At 31.9% G+C, this 16,498-nt stretch overlaps 1 protein-coding gene across 1 annotated transcript in view; it reads left to right on the forward strand.

Annotated features, from left to right (window-relative positions):
* The window catches only part of LOC121130504 (uncharacterized), a 287,422-nt gene that overhangs the window by 192,014 nt on the left and 78,910 nt on the right, over window positions 1–16,498 (forward strand). Inside the window, exons 6-8 of the mRNA XM_071893689.1 lie at window positions 2,711–2,867; window positions 11,435–11,564; window positions 14,544–14,694. Of these exons, the coding sequence (XP_071749790.1) occupies window positions 2,711–2,867; window positions 11,435–11,564; window positions 14,544–14,694 (438 nt within the window). The remainder of the gene's footprint in view (window positions 1–2,710; window positions 2,868–11,434; window positions 11,565–14,543; window positions 14,695–16,498) is intronic.

Genomic DNA, 16,498 nt, shown 5'->3' on the forward strand with positions numbered 1-16,498 from the left:
ATGATATAAAATGAGTGCGAGGCTCAGGATTTTCCAAGGCTATTTTCATCATTATTTATTCTTTAAGAGAGAACATATATTTATATAGTAGTCACTAATTTGCGAAAGATGAAGAGTAACACTGAAGATATGTTGCAGAGTTTTAAGGGTAAGTTTTTGTTGGAATCAAAGTAGAAATGAGGATCCACATCGGAATCATTATTAACAGAGTAAGGTTTGTGTTTATTTACTTCCTCTTACAGCTGCTCGCAGCTGTTTTTTATTAAATATTATGACAGCTAAGCTGTTCTCCTCCGAAAAAGTCTTCAAATTGAAAGAAGTGCCATGTTGATTTTTGGTTTTTTTTTCTAGTATACTGACAGGACATATTAGCCTGGTCCGAAATGATTGACACAGGTTCATTTGAAGGGAAAGGAGGAGAGTTTGCTACAAAATTCCATCAGCATCCATTTTCTCATGAATTTTATGCTGGAAAAGAATTCCATACTTATTCAAAGACTACATAGCTAATGTCTACATACCCCATTTGATCATGTTTCTCCATTCGTCACTCAACATGGAGACTCACAATTTTAGATCGTACTTTTGATACGCACCAAATGTGGGGAAAAAATGTCGGAGATCCCCATCAACCTCAATACCGTTTACCCCCTGTTACCCTGTCATGCAACCACCTTTCGCTGGGCTAGTGAGAAGTAGAATGGCACTTCCAAGCTCAAGAAAGGTGTCTTGTCTCCAGATGACAAGAACATCCAACAATATCCCCCTTGTCAAGGATCTGGTAAAAAACAAACCCGGAGTGAGCCTTTGAGTGGTCTCAACAGAGCCTACCTTACCACCCACAGCGATTTTTAGAAACTTAACTAATAATTTTGAAAATGGAAAGCAGATTTCAATCTCTTTATTTTCCGTTAAGCTGAAGTATCTACTCCGGGAATACGATTTTGATAGCCATGATAACCTCACACGCGGTGTTTGGCGGGTGAGGAAGTGAGTAAGTAAAGAGTTGCTCTCCAGGCAGTTGTCAGAGTTGAAGAACCATGGCCATGACGTCATCCAAGCTGAAGGAAACTATATTCATGATTGGGTATTTTTTTTAAACTTTCGAACGTAATTTCTTGTCTAACTGGGCCAGTAGCAATCATTTCGGAAAGAACCCAATATTTTCTACAACTCTACCTAAATTAGATTGTACAATATAAAACTGACCTCTTTCAAAAAATATATATCTTCTCTAAAATCTAATAATATTAAAAAAAAAGGGTGTTTATAATTCAATTCCAAATGAGAAAAGAATACTTTCATTTTGCTCAGAGGAGTAAAAATGTTTAGCCATTGAAATGATTTATTGACCTACTTAAATTAATTTCAAGTTATAACTCACAAAGTGTCCTTCAGTTTTAATAGTATAGTAGAGACAGCAAAAAAAATAAAAACAAGATCTTTTTTTTTTTTGTCACTTAAAAATACAAATCTTTTAAACAAATGTATTTTTAAGTTAATTAGTTTAAATGCATTGTTCTTTGCTGGTAGTAGTTTTATCTATGTACAAATATTGTATGTACATATATATTGTAAAAAAATCCAGTATTTCACATCTTGCAAAAAAAAAAAAAATGGTTGTTTTGGATATGTCTAACTACTAAATATTGTACTTTAATGAAACACATAACTCAAGCCAGTCCTTTATAGATTACTTTAAATACATCTATGGTAATATATATATATATATTTATTTAAGTGCATTCATCTACGGGGGGAAAAACGAAGAAAAACTCGTAAATTTTTTTGCAGAATAATGAAATTATCATGGATTTACATGATAAAAAATAAATTCAAGATGGTTCTTGATTTTTTTTTCTTCTATGGTTTGATAAAAAACAATTTAAACCACATATTTCTTTTAATTGTCTATTATTTTATGAGGATATCTCATCTAAAGAAAGATATGGAGAGGCAAGGTGTTCAATAAACACTACTCAACTCTAACTATGAGTAGATATTATAGTATTTTATTTATTCCATCTGACCTAGAATGTGTCTCCATGCAGTCACAATGCATAATGTATATTTTCTTCTCTAGTAACAATCGAGACGCTATCATATGGACATTGATTTCAACAAAATAATTTCTCCCAACCACATTTTTGATTAAGTAACGTCGTTCCATAATTTAGATTTAAAAAAAAGAGTAGGAATACAAAGTAATATATTAAATATAGTAACAAGTGTGTGTAGCTAAAGCTCAGTGCCTCATATTTCAAAAAGTATATATATTTTGGGTTGTAAATCCTAAGCATTTGTTAGCGTGCGAGTTCTTTTGGTGTTGGCAAAAGAATAATTATGTTTAAAAAAGGGAAGTGCTTAAATTCCAAAAAAACAAGTCAAATTTTCGATTTTAATGGGTTAAGAATCTTATGGACTACAATGCATCGTACCTCCCAATCATCATTAAAAAAGTGTATTGTAGCTAAATTTATTTATAAATTAGGTATTGTCAGTTTTAAGAGCCTTCAAAAGAAATACTAATCTCCGTTCCCTTGCTGAATGTACAATAACATACAATATTAGATCATTTTATCTAATTATGCCCAACTGCCTATGACATAAACCCTTTAAAGCCTCCATATTGTTCCTTCTCTATGGATTATATATATAAATATTTATAAGCAAACATTTAGATTACTAAAATTTTGTTTCTTTTTTTCAGACATAATGATCTTCCATGGAATATTCGGAAATTCGTCCACAATAAATTAGATACTGTTAATTTCACTCACAATTTGAAGTTTATAGAACCGTGGTCCAAAAGCAAATGGTCGCATACAGATATTTCTAGAATGGTTGCAGGAAAAATCGGTTGCCAGGTTTGTTATTCTATTTTTTTACTAATCTTTGAATCATGATTATATATTTGGCTGAAATTGGATTAAGAAAAGATAAGGATAAGGATGTTTTAATGTTACTTATGCCTTAATATTGTAAAAATCTCTCGGAAACCCTAAATATTTGAAATATAGGGTATTCAATAAAAGTTTTGATTGCATAACTAGTTAAATCTGCAAATAATACAATCACAGGTTGTGCAACCTTCAATTAAACAATTATATATAACTTTTTATACATTTAATATACAATAAGTTTATTAGTATAACTTATTTTATGAATAATCAATCTTGAAAATGATCACCATAGGAAACAATGATGCCTCCCAGGTTGTGAAATTTAATGCCACTGCTTATGATATAGGCCTGTGACATTTTATCTCGTTGCTGATTGACAGAGTGACAGATTCTCCAAGCATTGTAAATCTAGTGGACAATAGATACTTCATATAATCTAGGGGATTAAAATCTCGTGATTGAGGAGGCCAAGAGTTCTTGTCCCATAATTCATAATTGTATCTCAAACATTCCCAGACAATCTTGGTCATGTAGGCGGAGGCTTCACAATATTAAAAGACAAGCCCAGATCCCTTGGAGATCTCCCCGCCCTATGGAAGCTATATTTGAACGCAATGCCTGTTTTTGAGGTCATGACAGTGGTAAACAAGGTTTTTGATTTTGCATCTTTCTCGTTTTTATCAAGCATCCAATTAAAAATCTAAACACTTTCTGGAGTCACTTTGAGGATTTAATTAAAACTAATATGATCTATATAAAAATTTGTTGAAAATTAATTTGTTTAGGAAATTATCTTCTTTTTCTACTAAGCCAATAAATTAGCTTTGAGAGGTTAATGAAAAGATAATTAATTTCTTCTTGGTGGGCTCCAATATATACTGAAGCAAAATTTGATGTTTGTAGCACAACATCATAGTATAATTAAACTTTATCTACCATGTAAACCTTATTTTTTGTCGTCTACGGAAAGTTTACGGCACTCATTTCACCCCAAGGTCAGTTCATCCTGAAGGAAGTTCAACCCAAGACAAGTTCATTCCGAGGAAATTCATCCCCAAGCCTACAATGATTCAAATGAGACTATGAAAATATTCTGCTTTATGTATAAAGTATGTAAATAGTAAATGGAGATTTTTTCCTTCTCTCGATTTTTGTTCGAAATTGATTTTATGTTGAAGCATCGCATTTGTATGTTCAATATTTATTTAAATGTTCAACATATATTCTTCATATATGTATGTTCACACAAATATAAAAAAATATTTTTATTAATAAAAAAATGCAATGTTAGATCATATTTTTTATGCTAAAATATGAGTGTTCAATTTTCATATAATAATCTTCGTGCTTTGCAGATATTGAATCTATTGAATTTTCCTCATTTCTAAATATATTCTCCTAGTTAGAGTCTTGTTTTTTATTAGATTAGCAACTATGCACTTGGAAAAAAAAATTTGTAATACTTATTGAACATAAAAATTGCTTCAAATACTTTTGAATGTGTGTCAAATATTGTAAAGAAAGTTCAACTAGAATGAAGTCTTATTGAAGTGTTTGAAAAATTTTATTTTATTTTGTAATAAGATGTAATATTCATTGTATCCGTCAGCCTTTTCCCCAAACAGAGAAGACAATGAGATTATTCTTTAGTTAATCATTAAGCATTGAGCAGGACTTAACAAAAGGTAATTAGAGTTTAAGGAATCACTGTTCAAATCAAAAGCTTCAATAGGGGGAAAATAGAGTTCTTGCAATATAATGTATTGTTAATTTTCCGCCTTGTTTCCACATCTATCATGCGTAGTCGTGTAAATCGTGTGTATTTTTACCTAGTCCGGTCTTTTGGAATTTCTCATCTGAAGCATAAATTGTCTATTCATCAGCTGGTGTCATTATTATTTAACTAAGTTGCTCTCCTTCACAAGATTCTTCACATTGCCAAGCTTAAAATGTTGATTTTTGGTTTCTTTTTTTGACATGCCCAAAATACACAGGATTTCCATCACTAGATATTATTGTACAAATATAATAAAAGAAAAAATGACTCATTTTCGAAAAATAAAAATCCCTTTTTTATTCAAAGTATGTAGAGCTCCATCTCTGAGCAATTCTATTTGAGTACTTCTATTTGATTATTATCTAGTAAAAATTAGATAAACTGAGTGTTATAGTTTTTTTTGTAAAATGTTAATCCCCTCTTACTCATTTGCAACCTAAATTAACGATAATCAAGTTTGCAAAAAAATGAAAAATCATCTTGCTGAAAAGTACTTTAAAAAAACTTCTAGAAATATAAAGTTTCCCTATATTTTTGCCTCAGAAATGATCTTATGTATATAGAACCAAGTGGCACGATCATAGAATTGATCAAACAAACAAAAATGATGAATCAGCGTTTTTTTATATTATAACTTTTACTCTTTTGTCTTGTAGCTCCCTCTGCATTAAACTTTCTACAAAATACATAAGATGTTATCATCTTATTATGAAAAAAAAAAAAGAATCCACATACATAGATTTGATAAATATTAGTGTTGAGACTTTACAACACCGAATTTTCTTTTGACTTTGGTCTGACGTGATTTTTGTGCAACGGATATTTCGTTTCAGATTGCGATCTCAGATCATACACCAAAGTGTAATAGTTTTCTAATCGTAGATTGATTTTTTCGGTCTCAAACTTTAGACTGATTTTATCCTATTTTCTTGTACTGAATTGATTTATATAACCCATTTAGTTTCATATGCTGTTATTTTTGGTTGATTTTCTCAATTTTGAAACACAGCTGATAATACTGGGTGGTGCAAAATGGATGTACACCTAATCAGTCTGAGCAAACTTTTGCTCCTCCTGAGTCTCAATTAAGTCAGATGTGATAGATTACTCAAAGACAATTATTAAGCACATAATGACAGATATTATGTAGGAATTGGACCACCATTGCTCTCAATGTCGGCCTTCAAGCGCGCACTGAAGGTGGAGTAAACTCTGGCAAGGTAGTCCCTTCTCATGAGCTTCCACTCCTTCTCCATGGAGGAATTCAGGCCGGTGATATTGCCTTTGTGTGATCTGCAGGCCTTGGAATGGACTTGCCACCAGATAGAGTAATCCAAAAGATTCAAATCGGGGCTCTGGAGTGGCCAGAAGTTTTTGGGCCAAAACTCCATGTTCTCTTCGATATAAACTTGCACAACAATGACTTTGCATGAGGTTGCTCCCCTCCTGCTGAAAGATGTAGGACGTCTTGCCGACTTTTCACAACTTTCATGAGCTTTCTGGCCCTATTGACAGTCTGCCTCTCAATCCCAACAATCTTTACAATTTCAGGTGTGCTGTGGCCGGTGTAAATCAAAGTGGTGACCTGAAAATTTCATACAAGTCATGAATGAACTCTTTTAATTCCGCTTTATAAGGATATCAGAAAGGACTATGATTTATAGCCTGAAAACACTACCCAAATATATAACTTGTATAGTTTTCTGCTGGTATACGTTGTGTACAAATTAAGTAAAAGAGTTCATTCGAACACGCGGAATGTCCTCATTTCCACTTTTCTAATATGTTATAATAAGATTCCAATTTGATACATCCATGTTATTTATATTTTTGGATTAAACATTATATTTCCCAAGTTATTTATTGAATTATAGGTAGTTGCACAATTCATCTGAAGAAAAGGTCTATATGGAATTTTAAATGAAACCAATTCATTTTCAATTTTTCTTTGGAATGGATCTAGATCAATTTTATCTTTCATAACAGTCTAGACCGAACCCCTTTAAAGGAATAAAAGAGTTAAAATCATAACAGTGACTGAACGGTCGAACATTTTCAGACCTAAATCCAACACTAATATATATCCTATAATAAATATATCTATGTAATTAGTTATATGAACATGGGCATTGGACATAATCAATTCCCCCCAAAAAATTATTTTACATTTTCTTTTTTTTCATTTCTTGGGCAGGCCTCATATTAATTAGTTGCCTTGCAACAAAAATTATATGTGTACATATGTACTCTTATACAGGGTGTCCACGATAAATTGGAACTACTTTAAACTTCATCCAGATCCATAATGTGGATATTCGGGGTTAAATCATACTAATATAAAAGGTTGCGTGAACAATACACTATAACTTCCACCACAATTGTTTTGACAACAAACAATAGGCATCATGGAACAAGAAAGGAGAGACGCCATCCTCGAATTGGCTCGCGCGGGACGCAAGCCCTCTGCTATCTACAAGTTTCTTAATTACCCCAAGACCACGGTGTACTGGGTCTTCAATGCCTGGGAGGCCGATGGGAAGGTCTGCCGCAAGGACCACAACATGATAAGTGACCGAATCTGCACTCCCCGCTTCCTTGAAGGCCTCCGGAAGTCCATCAAGGCTTCGCCGGGGACTTCCTTGTCCAGGTTGGCCAAGAACCGTGGAGTGAGGAAGCAGATGGTATCCAAGGCTGTGAATGAGGACCTCGGGTACAGGTCATCCCGAATGACCAAACAACACATGCTCACGGCATCCATGAAGGCTCCCAGGCTCACCAAAGTGTAAGCGTCTCCTCAATGACCTAAAGAGCCATGGAGGAAGAATCATCTTCTTCTCCGACTACATACGACTGTATAACAAATACACTCCAAATTTCATTTTTATCCAGCACGTTGAATTTTAAGATAGTTCCAGTTTATCGTGGACACCCTGTATACCTACATTTATGTATTGATAATAATTAGTGACAATGAATGGATGGGGGGATTAGAATAAAATAACTTTTAATTGAAGTGGCTTTACACACATTTTTATTTCTTTGTTGCATGTATTTGTGTCTTACAGATTTTGATACTAAATTTTTGCTGAAGCATGAAAAATGGATTTGAATTGGCATAGTGTGGCTGTAGTAGATTCAAATATTCAGCCCCCTATGGCAAAAACTAGTAGAATTTAATATACAGTTGTCACAACATACTAATTTTTATTAAGACACGAGTTGGTTGAGAGTTGGGACAGAACACAAGAGCTACTATGACCTAAAGTTATGTTTTTGCTCCTATTTGTTAATCACAAGGATTACAGGAATTTTTTTGATTAAAATTGCTTTATATAGTCACAGCTAGACGCTATTATATTTTGAGAGATCAACGTAACAAAACAAATACTCCACAGTACATAAATAGCACGATTCTGTCTTTTATCATCTGTCGACGTGTCGGTGTTATCTAACCAACTCAAAACTATACATTATATTTTGTTTTCAGCTTTTGATTTGTCGGATTATTTCTCCTAATTAGTGTAATGATTGTTTGAATAAGAACCTCCTATTGGTAAGTTGCAAATAATTACCAAGAATCATTGAACAATAGTTCCATAGAGCTACAAAAAATTGACGAACTAGCAAAAGATTTTGGGCCGTTTTCCCCGTTCATTCTTGGGGATATGTTGCATGATACAATAAGCGTCAATACACATTCATTGTATTATTACGATTTGTTTTTCAGAAGAACTCAAAAGACACATTCAAAACTCTTGCAAAAGTCTTTCAGAGGAAATCTCCTCTTTCTTTCATTGCTGGTGTCAAAAGTGGCCTCTCCACCCTCACAAGGCACTTTCTATCCACGTTTTTGATAGCTCTCTTAATAGTATGGTGTGAAACCCCAAGATTTATTGCATGGACTCTCAATGACTTGTGAGGTCGAGGGGGCTTGGGATATTTTCCTTCACTAACTTGAGTCTATTTTGGCCTTTTTGACAGAGTACTTCTTCATCTCCATTGTTTTACTGATAGAGTACTTCTTCATCTCCAACGTTTTGGACTTGCTGATGACGTCGAAGGTGGTCCTGGAGGAGAACAACTATTTCGATTGCAGTAATGGAAATTCACCAATCAGGTTCAAGAGTCATTTTCTCAACTTTTGCATAAGCTAGAGCGCTTAAGTTTAAATTGGTTCGTAACTAATTGTTTATACTTCGATATATGAAAATATGAATTAATTTTCATCACTCAATCTTCATTAATTATTAAATTAGTAAGCGTTGAGATTTCAATGGACCCCTCGGTATAGCTGTTAAAGCCTGAGTTTATTCAAAAGAGGTGCCTCACCTGAAATCGTGATGAGCAAAAATGAAAATAAAGCGTGAATGTGTTGCAGCTCTCTTGGCTAATGATCACAAAGGACATGTGTAAAGCTGAAGATGTTGCAAGAATCTTGAGTACAAGCTGACAAAAGAAATGGAGTTAAGAAAAGGTCGTAAGTTTGAGTCTTTCTGACCGTCCATTAATGCCTCAGCATTTTAGACTTAGTAGGGTTTTCAAGTTACCTACTTTAATGGTCACATCAATTTTCCACGTTTTTTTAGAACGCACTGTTGATAAATCTATTTAAAACCATAATTCCAAAAAAATAGTATTACTTAAAGTTGTTTTATGAATGGCACAAACACGCAAATACCATTGCTTCAAGACATATACATGACAAAATAATAATTATTATTAGAGTATTTTAATCTACATATAACTAAAAGTTGGAAAAAGTTTATATAAAATGATTGTTATTCATGCGATATTTGAAGTTGTTGTATTTTTTTACTTATAAATCAATAGAATCAATATATTTTTGTTGAACTTGTTTTTCAAGGCTCTTATACGGTTGGATTTCCTTAGTCTAAATAATTAAACACTCCTGGGAGTCAAAGAAAATAGAGCAACAAATCTCAACCGGAAATATTTCCCTCCCTCTAACCTGACCCAACACATTTGCTACATAAGCTCGACATTACTTGATACATTCACTATACTGACAAATAATAGAAACTGATTTGAATAGAATTGTTGATCACATAAGCTTAATTTCTAAGAATTATAGTCTTAAACCCATTTATAGATAAATACTTAATATTACGATAATTAATTATTAGTTTGAGCCTATAAAAGTCAGCCCAAGGAGATCCAAAAGCCTAAAATAGGTAAGCTTTTGAAGATGATCTGTAGGAAATACACAAACCTACAGTAATAAAAAGCTAACCTGTTTTAAAAGAAGAAATATCGATTTATGTGTTTGTACTTTCACAAACTATCTACGGAATCCATCCTCCTTTGATTCCTCAACTTTGCCTCGAGTAGTCTCAATAACAGCCTAGAGACACGTATTGAACCATACTCATAAGCCCTGGAAACGTGAGCCTGATCTAAATTATTTGAATTCAATGAAAATAAAGTCCATTGGGGACTTCTTTGTGATGTGATGATGACCTTTGTTTACCTTTGACTCAAGTTAGCTCAAGACAAAATAATTAATCAGTTACAGCTCGGGGGAGCTACGATAATTATCTTTCAATGATTGGAATTACTTCCCTGGGATCCTTGGTCGTCCTCAGGACCTTCCTCAACTCAGCAACTCTTCTTCTTCTGTTGATCCCCGTCTTCTGTGAGACCTCATCATTGCTAATATAGAGAATACTGTTCACGAAAATCATCACAACAGCACATCTGCGTTCTGCCTTAGAAAATGTAAAGTATCTTTTATTGCGCAATGTATTTTTTTGTTTTGTTTTTGGGTGAAGTATGTGTACAAATGTTTCACTTAGTAGCCAAAACACCGCTATGGAGTCAACAACAGACTTTACATTTTCAAATACTATTAGATTTTATTATAATTGGTAGGGTTTTAAATGAACATTTGTCTGACTGTCCAAGAGAGGCAAAACGTACAATTAAACAGCTTAATAAAGTGTATATGCTGCCCAAACAGAGAGATCATATGATCATGGGTTTATTATATTTTTTAAATTTACATAAGCAGCCTTTATTTCCTGCTTATAACCCTTTTTCAGGTGTAAAATACAACTTTTCAAACTGTAGGGAATCTAAAGTATTTTTTTAATATATAAAGCCCTGATTGGCTGTTTATTTTTGTTCAAATTCTTACTCCATAGTCAAATTTTTGATATTTGCTTATAGGTAACTTTTGTTTTAACAAATAAACTTAAGATTATATATGTTATTAAAGATGTTTTCTATTACTCGCATATAAAGTAATTTTAAAATATGTGGTACCTTAACCTAAAAACCATTTTGAACAAAAATAAACGAAGATGAGAAAGTCTATATTTATTTTTTTAAGCATATATACATACAGCTAAATACTTCATAGACATACTGTAGGTAATTATAGGCATTGTATTCAAGTTTGTAGGTTGGGTTAATATAATTAAGATTTTTATCCATATGTTGAAACCTTTATATGATCAAAGGATATATTTACTCAGATGAGGTTATTTCAAATAAATTTATTCTTTCATTTGAACAATCAATTTTGGTTACTTTAAATGCTGTTTACAAAAAAAAAAATCTAAGGGATATTAAAAATATTGTGTTGATAGTTTGTTGAATAATACAAATGTAATCCATCCTAATATTGAGAAAAATCATTTTATCTGGATTTTGTGTTGCCGGGACATACCTACATTTCTATCAATTAAGGCCAATGATTTCATCAAGTATAATAATAAATTTCTATTTTTTTCAGCTCTGGGTTGCGTATGCACCATGTGGAGCACAGCACAAGGATGCCATCCAGGTGACACTTGAGCAAATTGATCTCATCAAGCGCTTATCTGATCAATATTCACAATTGAAACTTGTTCGCACTTCTGACGGTAAGTTTTTTAATTATTTATTTTGTTAAAGGGGATACAATTGTTCTTGTCTGAAGGTTTAGGTACATTATTTTTTCTTTAAAATTGGATGTGATGTCTATGAAGCAGATGTCAGTATAACTATTAAAAATAAAGTTTTTCCTCGGATAAACTGTAATACTTTAATATAGAAATTATTTAAAAGCATGAATAAATGAAATTTATTTTCCAAATATTATATGTTATATTTTAGGAATTTCGAAAGCATCGATATATAACTTCATTGTAATGTTTGTTTTTTTCAACTGTACTACACTGTATACTTGTCTGTCTGGTGTTACACTTGGAAACATACTTTTTCACTGTCTCGACCAATATTTTCCCGTATAGCTTTTCTAGCAGTTTAATTCCCGACAGCAGGTGCTCTTTAGGAACAGACAAGGTACTTAGAACTTTGAAAGCTTCGAAGACCGTCATTACGTATCTCAGGTCCCACCTTGAAGTCTTGTGAAGGACTCTGAGATTAAAAAGAGTTACCAGTTTTGAGCTGTCCAACTCCATATTAACTTATGAGTCTCTATTATTTGCTTTACCTCAACAGAGACCCCCATCAATTTCTTCTATAAATTATTAAAATGTTGAGACCTCAAGTTTCCTCTCATGAGAAAAAATCTTTTTTTTACGATTTTACGGTTTCTTCCGAAAAAAGAAAAATCAGGAAGATTGAATTAACTTCTGATTTATGTAGTCTAATTGTAAAATAGGGCAATGAAGTAATTTCTATGAGTAAGTGTAGGTTTTCAATTGTTTTTCCCACCATAGAAAACAAGCACAAAAACAATATATATGTAGGGTACCCGTCTTTTTGGTGTCTTCGCATCACTCAATCCTATTCCCCAACTTTCTCATCCGTTCTCTACACCAAGGTTTACTTTTAAGCAAATTTATCATATAATTTTTGAAGGGGGTCAGAAAAGATTCCGAACTCAACGTAAAGAAGACAGTACTTGAAAATAAAAGCTAGTCACATCTTTCTAGCATCTGTTGACACCTACCCACCAAAGTTTCAACCACTTTGGTCTGGCAGTTATGATGGAACAGTCGTTTAAGTGAGTTGATGTAAGTTTTTTTGTGAATATGAACAAAATTGAGGATCGATTTGGTATTAAATTCTTGATTTGTTAAAGTGAAACTAAGTCACTCCAACTCGGAGTAATAGAGAAGTGTTTGAGCACATTTATTTTGCTGAAAAAAACAGTGAATACTATTTAGGCAGGTTACAGAGTGTGGACTTAGAAGGTGACTATGTTGAAAAATAAAAATTCAAAAAAAAAAGTATTGCAACTGTGTTAGGTCAGGAACTTTTCAACCCACTCTCGTATTAATGTTTAAGTGTCGTGTTGATTCTTTTTTAGGTCCAGTATAGTCTGATCCCACTTACCAGATCTTTAAGAAGTAAAATCGATCCCCTGAGACATCATTGAGAGCGTTTTCTTCCTTTTCATTATTTAGTTATTTAAAGAATGATATAAATTATATAACTAAGCAAAAATGTAATATGATCGTATGATATTACACTATAATGAAAACAGACAAAATATGTTTTGCAAGATATGTGCCGTGCTCCTTATATATGTCTCCTTTAACTTATTTAGACTAATAACCATCGACATTCATAGGTAAAATTCTAAGGACTTGTATCAATATGACCGGTCCTAAGGCTAGATTGAACATATCTTCAAAGCTGAATGAATAATTATAACTGCTTTAGAAAATGAAAAACACTTTTTAGATTGCCTAGCGGAAAAAATATCGCACGCGTTAAATTCACATTTTAAACAACTGTAGCTGTATGAGTAGATCAATTACAAAATGATAAGTCATGGATTTTTGTGGCAGCTGTAGTAACTTTGCCACCTCAAACTGTTACATCTATGATAACTTCTAAACGTTGATTGATTTATTGGAAAATAGATTTATTGGGCAGATCACCCCATTTCAGTAACGGAGATAATTTTTGGAAATTTCGAAATTTACTCCTCTGATATTTCAAATGATGCAATCAGAAAAATGTAAGGAAGGGAAATTATTTGTTCCTCAACTTTTTTGTAGCCAAGGAATGTTTAAATATCAATACACAGAGTAATCATACTTAGATACATTAATGAATGCAGCTGTTACGAATTTTTTACTTCTAATAAAGAGTCTAACACAAAGCTTGACTTCTTGGTCATTATACTTTACATTAGGTAAAAAAAAACCAAGATAAGATTGAATCATTACTAATACCTCTCAAATATATTCCCATTTAGACGGCCATCTTGTAAACATTATAAAACCGGGATCAAATGAATAAATCCGTACTTTACAACTCAAGTATTTGTTATCTGTATAAAGTTGTCTCTAACATGTATGCTAGAGATATCTTGTCATTGGAAAGCTACAAATTAAAGGTTCTTGAAAAACAGGGTATAAATTGTTTGGAAAACCAATCAAACCAATTGCGAGGAAAAAAAAGTATATTAGAGAATCGGGCACATTTGATTCCTTGTAACACATCAGGTTGGAAAATATTTGTACATCAGCCCATGTCTAGTAGATACACCATCAACCAGAAAGAATTAGACATTCCCTCTATTCCTTTATTCCCCTCGAACTTGTTAGAGGGAAAATTAATTGAAAATTATATGAAGAGAGTCTTCAATATGCTATAGGAAAGCTTATTTTTTTAACCTCCATAGAAGGAATAATTCATCTCCAAAGCTAAGTTGGACGAACAACCTATGAACTTTCCGTCCTTTGCTACGATTTTGGACATTTTTTTATAGGAACTATTCATGAAAACTGTAATAGGATTTTAAATTTTTGTATCGTTAGAGAAATAAATTTATTATTTTTAAAAAATATCTTACATTTCTTGTTTAGACTAATGCTTCAATTTCAGAGAAGGGAATTAATCAACTGTCATTCTTTTAACTCTTATAATTTCATTTTTTGCAGAATTAATTCGAGCACATGGCGAAGGAAAAATAGCCAGTTTAATTACCGTTGAGTCTGGTCATTCTATAGGAACAAGTCTCGCTGTTTTACGAATGTTTCATCGTCTTGGAGCAAGATCCTTGACACTTACTCACAACTGCAACACTCCATGGTAAGTCAAACATATGTAAAATATAAAAATTAGAATGAAAATTTGGAAAGAAATAACATACTCATGTAAAATTTAATGAGACATCCTTTTTGAAAATCAATATTTAATCAGACATTAATCAAAGATTAATTAAGTTTTGATTCAATTTCTTGTTTCATCGATTTTATGATATATCAAAAAATATATTATAATTGATTTCTATATTATTTGCAAATGTAAACTTTTTTTCATTGAAAGAGCAACATCAATTTGTTTTCATTATTAATCGCTGATTCAACAACTTAATATTTAAAAAATACTTATGCTGTATGTGGTGTGCGTCAACATAAAAAAAATCTGGAAGAAAGATAAGAAAAGGGATAAATATTTCAGTTAAGTATAGGCCTTGTTGTCAAACTTGTAGGAAACCCCTTCCTTAGTTTAACTTTTATATAAATATCATTAATTCTTTTTACCACAGAGCAACACTGTTTAGTATATATCTGAAACAGATTTTTATTTTTTATTTATCACACGCAACCTCTTCCAAATTGATCAATAACTTATTTTGTAATCAATATTTTTTTTTTTAACTAATATTTTTGTTCAAATTGAAAGTGTTATATTTTAGCTAGAATAATAATATATTATATCTTGTTGAGACCTTCAACAAATAGGGTTAAAATTAACATTTGAATTACCGAATATATTTTTAACAATGCCTCACAGATGTATTTTTAGAATTTTGATTGATAAAATAATTTTTTTAAATGTTACAATGTTTAAATTATTCCCCAGTTCACAAACTGTGTAAAAAAGAGGTTTTCTAAGGGAGGGTTAAGATATCCAAGAAGTTTAGCTATATTTTGGAACTTTTATTTGATTTAAGAAATTTATATTGTCTCTGATATAGAGTCCGAGAATCCCTTCCTCCGATACTCAATAAGAAATGAACTCGGAGCCTACTCCATATAATGGAACCTTTCATCTTCTTAAAATTCCTAATGATAAATTAAAAGAGACGTATCTTCCTACTCCAATTATAAAATATAACTAACGTAGCGTTGCTTTTCTTTGAAAGGTTGCAATGATTGAATTCATTTGTTTTACCAATACGTTATATTGTGTATATCACTGGGTTTCAACAAGTAGTATATAAATCCCATAATTGGCTAAAGTACGCCTATAAACTATTTGGCAGTTAGTATTTATAGTAAATAAATAAAATGGAAATTTCTACAAGAAAAATTAATTTTACTCATGAGTACTTTATATATGATGCAGTCCATATGTATGTTAACACAGTAATAGCCCATTCAATTTTTCGATGTCATGGTCAAAGGTCATGATCACAAGGAACGTTCAAAACGTAATATCAAAGATAAACTTGAAACTAATCAAGATGCATGACTCTAATGAATTATAATTTTGAGGCTGAGGTTTGCACTTTACTATTCTAGTTGGCGAAATAGTATGTCAATTAAATGTTTAGCCTTTTATGAACTAAAACATTTTATATGTATAACAATAGATAATTTATCATTGTTTTGAGTTTTTTAATGATGAAGAAATTAAATTGAACCTTCATTTCATTATATGTAATTCATTAAAATCTCAACCAATATTAATTATATTCATAATTATTTTACATATACATCATTCCTTAAGAAAATGCATATCCCTTTTTTTTCATCTTGATGAAAAGAATGATAAAAGTACATACTTATTTTCATGCAACTTTGAACTGCACAACTTTAATTGTTAGAATGAGCATGAAAGTATAAATGAAATGATATATACTTAAAATCTACATTCACAAGAAAAG

This window comes from Lepeophtheirus salmonis, chromosome Z (assembly GCF_016086655.4).
Source record: "Lepeophtheirus salmonis chromosome Z, UVic_Lsal_1.4, whole genome shotgun sequence".
In the NCBI taxonomy this organism is placed as follows: Eukaryota; Metazoa; Arthropoda; class Copepoda; order Siphonostomatoida; family Caligidae; genus Lepeophtheirus; species Lepeophtheirus salmonis.